Source organism: Parasteatoda tepidariorum, chromosome 4, assembly GCF_043381705.1.
Source record: "Parasteatoda tepidariorum isolate YZ-2023 chromosome 4, CAS_Ptep_4.0, whole genome shotgun sequence".
Taxonomy (NCBI): Eukaryota; Metazoa; Arthropoda; class Arachnida; order Araneae; family Theridiidae; genus Parasteatoda; species Parasteatoda tepidariorum.
Genome location: NC_092207.1, coordinates 84,665,625 through 84,679,775, shown reverse-complemented (window position 1 = coordinate 84,679,775; position 14,151 = coordinate 84,665,625). Strand labels below are relative to the sequence as shown.

General features: G+C 30.8%; 1 protein-coding gene across 1 annotated transcript in view; it reads right to left on the bottom strand.

Moving 5' to 3' along the window:
- Positions 1-12,580, bottom strand: part of LOC107446106 (digestive cysteine proteinase 1) — a 29,070-nt gene extending 16,490 nt beyond the window's left edge. The window contains exons 1-3 of the mRNA XM_021147768.3: positions 12,439-12,580; positions 4,944-5,088; positions 1,198-1,347 (exon numbers count right to left, since the gene is read on the bottom strand). Of these exons, the coding sequence (XP_021003427.2) occupies positions 1,198-1,347; positions 4,944-5,042 (249 nt within the window). The 5' untranslated portion in view covers positions 5,043-5,088; positions 12,439-12,580. The remainder of the gene's footprint in view (positions 1-1,197; positions 1,348-4,943; positions 5,089-12,438) is intronic.
- Positions 12,581-14,151: the final 1,571 nt, after the last annotated feature.

The window sequence follows — 14,151 nt, the reverse complement described above, 5'->3', positions numbered from 1 at the left end:
CTAGCTCATCAAATATGAATTCTCTTAAGTGACACATTTTATATTCTTACACAAAGGAAGATTAGGCTTATTTCTTACTTAACACAAAAACGCGGACACAAAGCCATACAGAAAATAAACAAACTTATTATACAACAAAGTTACAAGATCACAATATAAAAATAATCACGGATGCAATAAAATGCATAAACAAATAGTTGGTTTAGGTAAAATAAAAAACGTAGACAAGAGGAAATATATTTCAACAAATTCGATGTGCAATGTTGTATTCAATTAATTTCACGTTAATTAACGTTCTAACTTATATGGAGAAACTTAGTTCGATCTTAGTCAGTAATATACAGGATATTAATTCCCCATCTTGCTTATAAGAAACCAGCTAGCACTGGGGTCTTAGGTCAGGTGGTTGTGTATCAGCGGTCTTCTTCTTTTCGAATTGAGAGTATCCTATTCACGGAGTAATTTACATGCATCTAAACTGATTTCAAGCCAGAGATAAACTAATGTTCGTAAGAAATGCTACTTTTGCATCAAGTGCTAAACAAGATTTAATTGCTGATTTTTTAATAGATGTAAATACTTATTTATTGGTAGCAATTGTTTTTATTCATTTAATTAGAATTTCAGTTTAAAAACTTTCTTCTCATTTTTAAAAACGTTTTCTTGAAATATACTCCTTAAGTATGGTACAGTTTGAAAGATATTATCAGTTATACAGTTTGAAAGATATTATCACAAAAATTTATGCCATTTGTGTCCGTTTTTGTACATTTTTAGTACTGATTGTTAATAGCTATAATATTTCAACTAAGTGGGATCTAATAATAAAAAAATAAAATAAAAGCTCTTTTCATAAGGAAAATAATAAAAGAAGAAGCAGTTTGTTAGACTTAAACTCGAAGAAAAGTTTTAACTTTTAAACAATGCACTGAAAATCACATATTAAGTGAAATTATAGTATCAAGATGAAAATTTTAATTTAATAAATTGTGGCTTTTCTTCATTATGATGTCATTTTCATATTAATCATAGGTGGCACTGTTTTAAGAATGACTAAAACCTCGCTTAACTGTTGTAAATATCTGTTACTGTCACTTAACAATTATAAAATTAGTCTATTGTTCGTTAAAAGCGTTGCTTCTTATGATGACACAATCTAAAAGGATGAACTGGTTAAAAAAATTTAAAAAAGCTTACCATATCAGAGAAATGATTAAGTCCCATGCTGAAGGATTGTTCACCCTTGTGGTATCCTTTATTGTGTTCCCACATTTCTTGCAGAGCTTTATCAAAAATGGGCCTTTTTAACGCATCATCCAGATCTGAGTATTTTTTCGAGAAATGATTCTAAATGCAACGCAAATGTACCTTTACAAATTTATCATAAGAGAAGAGTTCATTTGTAAGAATGCATAAATGTTTATAAATAAAAAAGTAGCTACAATATCAGTCTGCTTTCTTCAAAATGACATGTTGCAAAATTATACTCAAACTAGATCCACATTATGTAGATAAATATACCCTTAAAATTAAAGCTTTTTTAAATACAGCTAATTAAGTTTCTCTTAAAAGAATGTACCATGCAATGTAGAGGAAAAAATGAAGAGTGGAAAATAATGTAATGAGTTTAGGAACATAATTCTTGAATTGAAATAAAAAATTCCGTTCTGCTAACAAAGATTTTTTTTTTTCAAATTTCAAAAGATGTATTATTCAATGACACAACGAAGAATGTACCCAAAGTGTTAATCACATATCAACTTGAATTTTTTTAAAACAGTTAGCTCTTTTTAGTAAGGAAATAACGTAATTAAAAATTCTTGATTTGGCTGCGCGCGGAGAGATAAATTATTAAAAATGTAAGTAATTTAATTTAGTAAGTTATTAATTACTTAATTAGTAATTAATTTAGTAATGTAAGTCAGTAATTGTCAAGAATTTCAGAAATTTCGTCAAAACTAATACAGTTGGCAGAATCTCAACTGATTTCTAATTCAGAAATTAAATGGTTCTACTAAAAAATATTTGCAAAATGCAGAGTTATGCAGGAATTTGTTAAGAAAAAGTATTTTGGTGGAATAAAACTCGGTAACGTATTGAAGGTAAAAGTTGCTAGTTTTGAAACCTTATAACTAAATAATAATTTTGAAAAACAAGGTAAATTTCATATTAGATCTATTAGATCTATTTATAGCATTAAAATTTAATAATTTCTTGAGCCAAAAACATTTAAAGAGTTTCTTAAGCGTTCAAAAATGAAATAGGAATTTATAAATGCAAAATTGTAGATAAATTTTCTGTGGTAACTAAGGTAGAAATTTTATCCTAAGGTAGAAATTTTTTAAGGTAGAAATTTTATCCTTATAAAATTTGAGAAACTGAACTATGTTGCTACAATAGATGTAACAATCTACTTCACTATAAGAATTTTCATTCAGAAATTACGGTAAAATGACAAGCAGCATTCTGTTCATCCATCTGACGGTAAAGACGGTTTACGGTAAAGAATATTTTTTACCTTTACGGTTTTGAAACACTTTTGCAACTTGTATAGTTATACAAAATACCATGAATACAAAGTATTAAGCAGCTTTAAGGTGCTGCCATCTATGTGTGAATGATAGTATCGTATTCTAATAGTCCAGGATCACAAATTGGGGAGTGCAGTTCAATGGGAACTCTTGAGGTGTTAGAAGGGAATAGAGGAAATATTGTGGTGTTTACGCTGAGACTGTTGGTTATGAGATTGACAATAGCCCTCTCGGCTGCAAGGAACTAACTGAATTCATCATCTTAGTTGATGCGGTAAAAATGTGGTTGTTAAACGTATTAGGGAACAGCAGTTAATAAACGGTTTTTCTCACTGTGAACAGTTTTATTACCGTGTTATTTATGATCACTTGACTGTTTTATTTGAAGATGATAAAATAACAATTAAATTGTTATGTAACCATTTTTTCCGAGAAATTTCCAATAGTGTACTTCAAACTAATTCCTTGTTAAGGTGGCAGCAAAGTTCCACCTCTTATGATTCAACCCTTATTATGGTTCAACTTTGAACCGATTTTTTAATATATTGTGCTATAATATAGATTAAAATTATTTTCTAAATGTCGAATAATTGAGTGTTTAAAAATATTTTTAACGTGTTATTCAATAAAATTACTTAAAAAGCAAGGTATAAAAGTAATGCTTAGTTATTAAGACTCTGATTTAATCAAAAAATGTTGAATTTTCCCCATAAATATTGGCCGAGTTCTATAAAAAAATTGTTATTCTTTTTTAGCGATGTCTAAATTTCCAGTATGCAGTAAAATTTAAACCCCACCAAATAACAACTACTGCACTTTTCTTAAAGTGTAAATTATTTGAGTCATTGGTCAAGTTAATAACTAACAAAAAAGAGATAATGTTTTTACCCATTTAAGCACTTGCTACCTTTTTGCCAAATAATACCCAAGTTAGTATCCATAGCTTTTTAACAGTCGAATTAATGCTACGTAATACCATGCCATGCATTAAGCCATAAACAAAGATAAAATATGACTTGATTTTTCCTCCCAAAAAGGTAGAAGAGCTAAATGATTTAGACACATTAGGACAGTTTTTGCCTATTTATTTATATATATTATTCAGAAAAATCAGAAATTTTAAATGCTTATTACGTATTTAAAAACTATCAAGTGTGGAATTAAACCTTTAAATTATTACGAATATTTACGAGGGATTGCCCACAATTTTCTAATGAATTAGCGAAAAACTTTCCTCTAAGTTTCAATAAAAACTATCCTTTTTTGTATTCCATTATTTATGTAATTATGTTGATTATTATGAATTGATGTAATATGATTTTAAAACTTAATGAATAAATAACCAAGGATTCCTTTATTAACTATCTCCACGAGGTGTAATCTAGAAACTTTCATCAAATAATTCCTACCTTGAAAAGAAACAAAAACAAATATTTTTGAAAAGAGAATAAATCTTAGCAGTCAAAAATTAATAAAAAATAGAAAAAAGGATTACTACAATTACATTTGTATGTTTCGCATATTTGGTAAAATTTTTTAGACTTCAATATCTAAAAGAGAAAAACAGAAATGACCAGGGGGGACGCTAACGAGACCGAAACGTCCTACTTGGAGTTTCGAAATTTCTGTGACAATTGGCACCACACGTTGAGCAACGCTCTTTTTATGTCCTGCATGTAGCTGTTAGATGGAGTTTGTGACTTGCATTTGGAATTTGTGACTTGCTCGGATCTTAAGTATGTTCCTTAAAATTCAGATCCGGAGATCTTGTTGGCCAACCGAGACTTGCAAACAGCGATTAAAACAAATTACCTCAGAAAATCCTAAACTGCGTTATTTCCAGTATAACACTACTATGCAAAGTCTGTATGCCTGTAAGAGGAGATCATATCCCCTAAATAACCTTTATATTTAGTTTGAGTGTGACACTGCTGCTAACTTGTGACACCTTCCGACAACGATGCGTGTCACGCACAGTCATGCGTGTGCATTATAACAGTTGAATGATTATTATTAGTATATTATTCTTTTTTAGTATATCAAAGTATTACTTGTATTCTATCAAATCTATATAAAGTCTGCCTAATAGAGCATGTTCCAGACACAAATGCATAATAATGTTTGTTTTATTTAGTTTACTTCCTTTATCTTTCTTGTTTGGCAACATATTTAGCTACTGTTTTGTAGTTGTTGACAGTTTGTATGATTAAAGTTTGTTCTATGTTAGGTCACTATGTAATTAAGAACACATACGCTTATGTACAATACAGAGCAGTTCTGGAGATAATCCTGAAAATTCTTTTAATTGTGAACACCAGTGCGATAACCAATACAATTCCAATAACAAATAGCAAAGTAAGTTCAGTTTATTTTTTCAAAGTTTATTTTAATGTTTTACTCAAAATACATTACCTTGTACTCTTCCCAGAGTTTATCATCGCCTCTTCTAATTATAATAAGCGTACAATATGCCACAGAAATAAAACATGTAAGCAGTAGAATTATTTTCATGTTAGTTCTTTGGATCGATTTTTAAGCTTGATGAATCTCTGTTAAGCTGAAAAAATTGATGCAAACATTTTAAAAATTGCTTTAAAGATATTTAATTCATAAGATCAATAGGATGAAAGGATAAGATCAACATAAGATCAATAGGATGAAAGTGGTATAGTGCCATGACAAAAGTTTCACTATTTGAAGGATAAACATTGCTTGTTTTTCAATTATATAAGTATACGAATACTAGAAAAGGTTATAAAAAGTATACAAGTCGGAAACTTGCATGCCACTGAATATTACATTTAGACATGCTGTCAAAATGTAACATATGATCAATGGGATGCAGTTTTTATCTTGTCAAGGACTAAGGTTCCATTTTTTGCAGGGTAAAAACTATTGGTTTTCCTCTTGTTTAAACAGCAAAAAGCTGGAAATTGTTTTAAAAAATTTTACTGGCTGGAAATTTTTGCGCGTCACTGTATCTATATACATGATGCTAAAATAATGATAAATGGGATAAAGGTGGTGTAGCGCCTATGAGAAGAGACACAATATTTGAAGGATAAAAATTATTTGTTTTCCACTCACCTAAACAGCCAAAAGCTGCAAAATGCTATAAAAATATACTGGCTGAAAACTTTTGCGTGCCTCTGTGTATTATTCTTATACGTGCTGTCAAAATCTAAGGTCAAAGGGATGAAAATGTAACTTATCTATGAGTAAAGGGCACATTTTTTTTCAGTGTGGAAATTACTTGTGTCCACTCACTTAAACAGCCAAAAGCTGGAAATTGCTATAAAATAAACAAGACGGAAATGTTTGCTCGCCACTGCACCTATATTATTTTTATACATTCCGTTAAAATATTAGATCAATGGGATGAAGGTGGCATAGTACCGATGAGTCAGGGGCACATTATTTATTTGAAGGATAAAAATCACTTGTTTTTAATTTACATAAGCAGCTGAAAGCTAGAAAAGTTTATAAAAATAAACCGGACACTTTTGCACTGTATATTAGTTTAGATGTGCTGTCCAAAAATAAAGTCAACTGGATAAAGGTAAGTTGTTTATGAGTAAGGGACACACATTTTTTGCAGAATAAAAATGATTTGCTTTTCATTTATTTAAACAGCTAAAAACTGGAAATTGCTATTAAAAGTATGCACGTGCCGGAAATTTTTGCTCGCCACTGCACTTATATTATTTTTATACACTTAGCTCAAATATAAGATCAATGGGATGAAGGTGATATCGTGTATGTGAGTAATGGGCTTGATTAATCAAACTTTGGTAAATTTTAAATAGGAGCACATTCTAAAAACGTTCAGTTAAACTTCTAATAAGGGTTATCTTGATGAGTAAGTACTTTATTTACGCCGCTCTAGAGCTGCTCAATTGGCTATTGGCGACGGTCTGGGAATTATCCCCGAAGATGATCCGAAGACATGCCACCGTAATTTTTATCCTCTGCAGAGGGGATGCCTCCCCTGCTTTGGTAGCTCGACGACCTGCACGCGAAGTCGAGTACTTTACGGTAGAACAATTTAACCAGGACCGAAACCGTGCCCCCCCCTGTCCTTACGCAGGCTGATCAAAGTGGTCACCCACCGGCACACTGACCGTAGCCAGTGATGCTTGACTTCGGTGTTCTACTGGGTACCGTCTCTTTGCGATCACCGCAGGACTGATTATCTTGATGAAGGAGAGATAAGAAAAATTTTGATCGTTTGGACTAAATTATGTAATGAAATATAATTCTTCGCTTGAAAAAAAAAATGATATTCATGAGAGATTTTAAAACTTTGAGTATTTCGAAGAAAAACTAAAACTTAAAAAAAGTCGTATTGAAAGTAAACTACGGTAGTATTAATTCCTTCAGGAGCGCAACCACATATAAGTGATTACGCGATTCTCCCCTCACGACCGTCAGCATCATGAATGAGACGAGCCTTTCGGACACCAGCAGCCCATGATCACGCGGGCGTAATTTCAATTTCACATGTTTATTTCAATTTTTATACAACATTAAATGGCGTTTGAATTATGTTTAATTTCGAATAATGTCTCACAAATGCTATTTCATATCTTCGATTTTGCTTCCGATTATTTTTAATTGATACGGGGCATTTAAACATGTAAACAACTGCGTGTGTTAGGCTCTTTCAAGGGGATTGGAAATGAGAATTACTGCACTCTGGTTTTTGTTAATATTTTGAGGCATTGGGAAAAGGACAAAATGCTTAATGATTTATGTGGAACCGTGGATTAGGGGATAGAGAGTTTGCCTTCCAAGGAGTAGAACCGGGCTCGAATCCCAGCTATGGCTGGTAGATAGGAATCCCGCATCCAGCTTGCATGAACCACAGTGTTGACATAAATATCCTGAGTAGTAGACAGATAATGGCTAGAGTCCTCTTGCCGTCAGGTTAACCATGGGGCGTTTTCGTGGTTTTCCTCTCCAAGTAACGCAAATGCAGGCTAGTTTCATCAAAAAGTCCTCCACGAAAGCAAATTTCTCCCAATACTTGATCTAGGAGTTTCCTTGTCTTCTTGGATTAGATTCAAAATTACAAGATTACGGAGTTGAGCATCGTTAACTCAAAATTGAGTCGGCTGTTCAACGACGGTTATAAAATCTTTACGCGTGAGCCGTGATGGCTCAGGGGATAGAGAGATATGGCTATGTTTCGATACATAATATTTTGCATGTTTTGCAATTGTTTTCTTTTTAAATATCAAGGACATTTCATGGAAGTATATTTCAAAATTATAAATGAAAACAAATTGAAAATTTCAGGGTACTTGATTGCAGTAATGATTTTATTTGAATTTTTAAATGAAATTAGTCTTAACGGGAATGCGTATAATCTCGGAGCTTGCGAGCCCGAGGTAGCGCTTCCATCTCATTTCTATGATCCGTAATAGGTTAATAAGAAGTTACTTTAGTTTTAATTTATTCCACACTATTATTTCATGAATAAAGAGTTTCCCATAGCTACAAAACGTGCATTCACTAATAACTTTGATTATATACAAATTTCATAATGTTATTCAATTTCTTATCCTTTAGAAGAGAACGATGGTTTATTTTTTACAGCAATTCCCTTACGACTTCTTTTATTTTATACATGTTGCAAATCAATTATTTGTTTTATACTTCAAATGAACTTTTCAACATCATAATCCACTATTGAGGAATATCGTCATAACATCCATGTCGCCGAATGATGTTGTTACGGTTTTGCGCATTATGTTTGCTTTAAACCGATAAAACTTACAATAAAAATATCGCGATATTTTATGAGAAAATAATATCTTATAAAAACCTTTGCTTGTCTCGTTAAAATAGTATAGTAGGAGTATTCACGAGGTTAAACTAATTTATGTTTAAACCAGAAATTTAAAATATTTTTCTCATTCTATTATAGTTACGTGTTGTACAAATTTCATGATAAATTTTAATTGGACTGAATTAAAATAAAATAATCGATAACCTAGCACTTCAAAAGCTTTAAGCAAGGGAAAAAAATAGACTTTTTGGTAATTCTTTTCGAATTAAATACAGATTAGTACTTGTTAGAGAATTTGAACTGGTTGATTTTAAACCAGTGTGTTTAATCCTTTTTTATCTGAAATATTTTTATGATCAAAAGAAAATTATTTTTCTTTCGAATTTTCCTGTTCTGTTAAAAGACGCCATGGAATTTCTTTTTAAATCTTTTCATTTCTTTTTTTCTTAAAAATTTGTAATTTTTTTTTTCATAGAAGAAACAAACGGACTAAAAATGAAAGATTAAGAAATACTTTAACAAAGATCGGAGTTTTTATCGCTGGTGGTTGCTTGAATCCTGCTAGCTTCAGATCGATAGGTATTAGCTTGTCAGAGAAGTAAAGGTGACCGGAGCATGATGTTGACAATCAAGATGTTATTCTTAAAGTTATGGAACTTTAACTTTCATGACCCTCTTAATAAACAACTATTTTCTTCGGGAGTGCTATATTTATTTACTTATCATTATTATTATTATTATTGCTATTTTGCAATATGCTTGTCAACCTTCAAAAGAAGTAACAGGAAAAAGCATCTTTTCAGAACGAAAATTCCCCTACCAAATTAAAATTAGGAGAATTCTCGCTTGCATTACTTGGAAATGTCATCCAAATATAGCCATTATTTTCAGAAACAACATGGCGGGGACAAAATTAACATAAATTCCTGTAAATATTTTTGGAAAAATATTGAAGTAAAAAGGTGTTGAAATTGTATAAATAATCTTAGAAAGGTCTGACATGTAAGAAAATATTGCTTTATAGTTTTCCAGACAGTAGTGCCATCTGTTCACAAGCGTTGTCATTAACTTTAAAAATGGACGAGGATAGAGAACTAGTTTATTTAACAGAGCTCGTCAAGCCATCTATCTTCTTCTGTTCTTTTTTGATTGATTTTTTTCACGTCAGCGGTCATTTTTTGGTCATCTGGCGTGTTTAATATTATATAATATAAGATTTAAAAATTGTTAACATAATTCTTACTTAGAATAAACTCAAGCACTTTAAATATAATTGATACGAAGTTCTAGTGATAATATGTTATGTAATTTGTGTAAAAAAATATAAGAGAAAATATAAATAAAGGAAAAATATTATCCACACTCTACCACTAGAATTTTTTTCTCTGCTTCGTTACCCTAAAAGATCTTTTGGCGGAAATGCATGCAAAAAATATGCATTATAAAAGAAGTTCATTAGCAGGTGTGAATATATTAACGAAAAAACTGCTAATTATTTTGAAAATGTCTTATCTAAAGAAAGAAATACTTTAGCATTTTGAATTTGCTCTTGGTATATGCATTTGCTAAAACGATTTTTATTTATTTATTTTTTAAATTTAATAGACATTGAGAATAGTGAACAGGAACGTAATACTTTATTTTTGAAATTATTTATTTTATTTCGAATTTAAAAACTCGATGAGAAATTCTTAAATAATTTTTTATGGATGCATATTCTTTTCATAATTTATTCAATGTATTCATATTGAAAAAAAATAATTTTTTTAAAATTTTGCTACTTTTTTATTGACATTTCACACAAATAATTTCATATTAGCAACCGAAATATTAAATAAATTATGAATTGTTGATTTGATATAAATATAATCATTCTTGCTTAGAAAAAAAAATTCTACTTTTGGAGCTCCTGTAATCCTTTCACGGAACCTCAGGGTTCCACGGAACACCTTTTGGGAACCGCTGCTTGAAGGTATTCTGATTTATTTTAGTGTGTTGAGAGAGTTAGCTTCTGCATAACTTTTCAAATCACCTAATAAAGTTCAACATTACTATTTCTTTTTTGAAGACACATATCTATATACTTTTTTCGAACGATGATTCAGAACAGCAACTGCTGCAACCCTGCATAGATATAAATCAGCCAGGATAATTTTAAAGAAAACCTTACATCATTTTTACTTAGGACAAAATATTCGTACTCATTTCTTACAGATATCCAAAAAATTATCAACTTTACCTTGAAACATTTTCCTTTTAAGTAACAGATTACTGTTGAAAGAATAATATTAGATTTGAAGTTATGGACACCTCCTGATAACCTTTTACCTCTTCGTTCTCACACTGGAAACCCCTACATTACGGTTATAAATAATACTAATATCCCCTGTTCGATAACGCTCACTAGGCTCCGAAGATAGCTCAGGGCTCGTAGGGTTTTTAAAAAATGCTTAAAGATGCTTATTTTCGATTTTTAAAAGCCCTTAAAGGTGCTTTTTTCATTAGGTGTTTTTAAAAAGTGCTTAATTTTCCCTTTTTCAAAATGAGATTTTTCCTTTACTATGTTGATTTTCGCTTCGAATTATGCAAAAAGATACAGTTCACATTCTATTCAACGTTTTCACAATTAATTCAGCCTCAATCTATTTCGGCGTATTGTCAGTCAGTAGCGTATGAAAACGCCATTCGTTTTAAATGATTCAAAATTTCATGATTTTTGACAATAGTCAAAAACAATGCCAAAAGATTTTTTTTTTTTTTTTGACATGACGGTTAAAACAAGATGAAACCGTCAATTTTCAAAAACTCTCCAACCCTGCCTAATTATGACATTTTTTTAAAGTGCTTAAAATGTTTCTTGAGTGCTTGAAAAGTTCTTAAAAGGTGCTTATTTTTTGTTGAATAATTTGACTACGCACCCTGTAGCTATGTAGCCTAACATGGCTTGCTTTGAAGACCATGATCGCTTCGTTGACTATGACGTTAAACCCATGTTAAATGTGTTCGAACGTAAAATCTTAAGAATTTTAACCAATTATTAAAATTTTCGATTCGATTCTCATATAGTAAATCTTTTAACAAATTAGAAATGATCGAAAAGTCCGGCAACTGGATTTTTACATCATGGCAACATTTATCTATATTTTTTCTAGTATTTCTCAGAAGAATTTCATACATGCCGGGATAGCCTGGTTGGTAGGGCACTGGGCCCATGTCCGAGAGTTCGTGGGTTCGAACCCCGTCGGCCGAAGACAAGTGTAGTAAAGTGACTGATGCACGTTAAATCTGTCGAGTAGCAAAGTCCTCCATGTTCCCATAAAAAATCAATATCTCTGGGGGTACTGAATTGGAGATAGATCGTTCTCTGATTCAGGTCAAAATTACCATCTGTGGATGAATGAATGGATGTATGAATGGGTCCACCCTATAAACGGGTGCGACGTATGGTGTGGCAGAAGTCGAATTCTTAGCCATAGATGGCGCTACTGAAAAACAAGAAACGCACACTACGTTAAATTTGCTCGCTTTCACCAAGCAGACTTGCTCGTGTGGCAAGTGACATTAGAAACAACAACAACAGAATTTTATACTTTTTTTCCAGGAGAGAGCAGCGCAAAAACTACATATTTCGATCATGGAACCGCTGTCGTAATCAAGATATTAACAGTTAAATCATTTATGACGATATTTCTCCTACACATTCTTTCAACGTTATGTTTTTCATAATTGTCATCAACGCTTTCTTCTGCTCTTAAAGCACGATTGTTTTTATTATACTTAAAAAGGGTAACAGCATGACTAATACTAATTTCTCAATGAATAATAATAACTATGTATAAAATTATTATTATTGAATCGGCATAAGTATAATTAAAACATCATATAGAACCCTTTGTGTTTGAAAAATGTGTACATCACATTCATCAAAAATTAATGAATTGATTATCATTAATGAGTTATTAACTCCCTTACAAATCCGACACTTTTGCTTATTTTGAATATTAGAAAAAGTCACTCTATGGTGAAATTCGAACGGATTGATGCCAAATTAAAATAATATAGAATTGTGCTAGCATTACATTCAATTTGACATTTAAATAGGAAGTTTTATCTTACCTACTGACTCAAATCAAAATGCTTGACGCGAAATTCAAAAATTGCATACAATTGCAATTAATTGACTATGCCACACACATAGTGAACAAGAATTTGCAAAAAATATGTTGTTTAGTTTCAAATACGACAACAACTTCTGAATTTTGCTGTTTGCGCACGTAATAACGAATCATGCTTTTTGTTTGCACATCGACGCCTTTTTGTCAGATAACGCCATCAAAGAAAAACTTTTTTTAATTGAATTTTTATATTCTCACCCAAATGGTCTATAAAACGAAATAAATTGAAAGATTGCGAATCGACGTAAAGTGCATGAGTGCGTAAACATGTCTATTTCAATTTGGAAAGGGAAATTAAATAATATTTCTTTAAAATATTTTTTGAAAGACAAACCATTTATAAAAAAAAGTGCAAGGAAATATACTAACGCAATTACAGATATTGATAATTGTTAAAAAAATATCTATATAATTCTCTGTTTTCCCATACAGTGAAAAAAAAAGTCAGTTTTATTTTAAACCCTAACTGATTGCAAAGAAAACCAGTGACAGCTAAACATGTAGGGGAAAGTGATGTGGTGCATTAATTTTGTCAAAATTAATTCTGTTTTTTAGCGGACTAACTCTGAATTAAATTTAACTAGACAAGAAAAAAAGCGTTGTTATTGTTGATTATTTCATAGTGTCTGTGTATAGTGCGGCTTTGAGGAGAACTCTTTGTTCAAATGCTTTTGTGCTTCACAGTTTTGTTTAAATAAATTTTGAAATAATATCTTTTATTCGGTGAAAAACTAACACCTATCTTATAAACAATATTATAAAAAGGAAGGAAGAGATTTTTTCAATTTATTTCTTGAATTTTAAATTGGATCTCTAATTTTATTTAAAGATATTCGATAAACAGATAAAGATTATTTAACGGTGCTTTAATAACCCTTTAAAAATACACAGTTTTTCTTTAAGAAAACCCATACCTATGTATTCTTAAAATGAAAATGACCGAGTTAAATGAAAATAAAAAATGAAAACCAAAAAGCATACCTATTGGAGGTCTCAAATTATTGTTTGACCGAGGAAAAAACAAAAAACGCTATCAAAATCCAACCAATCACAGCGATGGGTGACAGTTGTAATAAACATTAAAACAGGCTTAGTTATAAATTGAAACTTGAAAGTGTGTTTAGTAATTTATCTAATTACTCCTCTATGTTTCCTTTCTCAATCAAACCTGTCTTGTTGTTTATTACTCTCGCCTTCCTATATCGTGATTTGTCGGATTTCGAAAGCATTTTTTCCCTCACATAAATATCAATTTGTGACCTCCAGTGTATATACTTGTTTTTTGTTTTCATTTTTAATAAGCATTCTAAAAATATATGTTAAGGATAATATTTACGAAACATCCTGTATTTAAATATTAAACTAACAATATTAACTTCGTAAATCTGGAATTGTGGGAATAAAAGGTATGGAATTCTAGGAATAAAACAAACAAATAAAAAAAACTTCCATTAAAAGTATATTTACTTTTCATTACATTTTTATTTATTATCACCCGGGAACAAATCAATCAAAAATTTCGGAAATTTGGATTTGGTCACAAGCATTTGAGGCCGTTTATTTTACTTTCGAAATGCTGGCAATTGAATTTTGCGGTAATAAATAAATGACGTGCTTTTTATTAAGTAGAGAACACAAAATTTATCAAAATTGA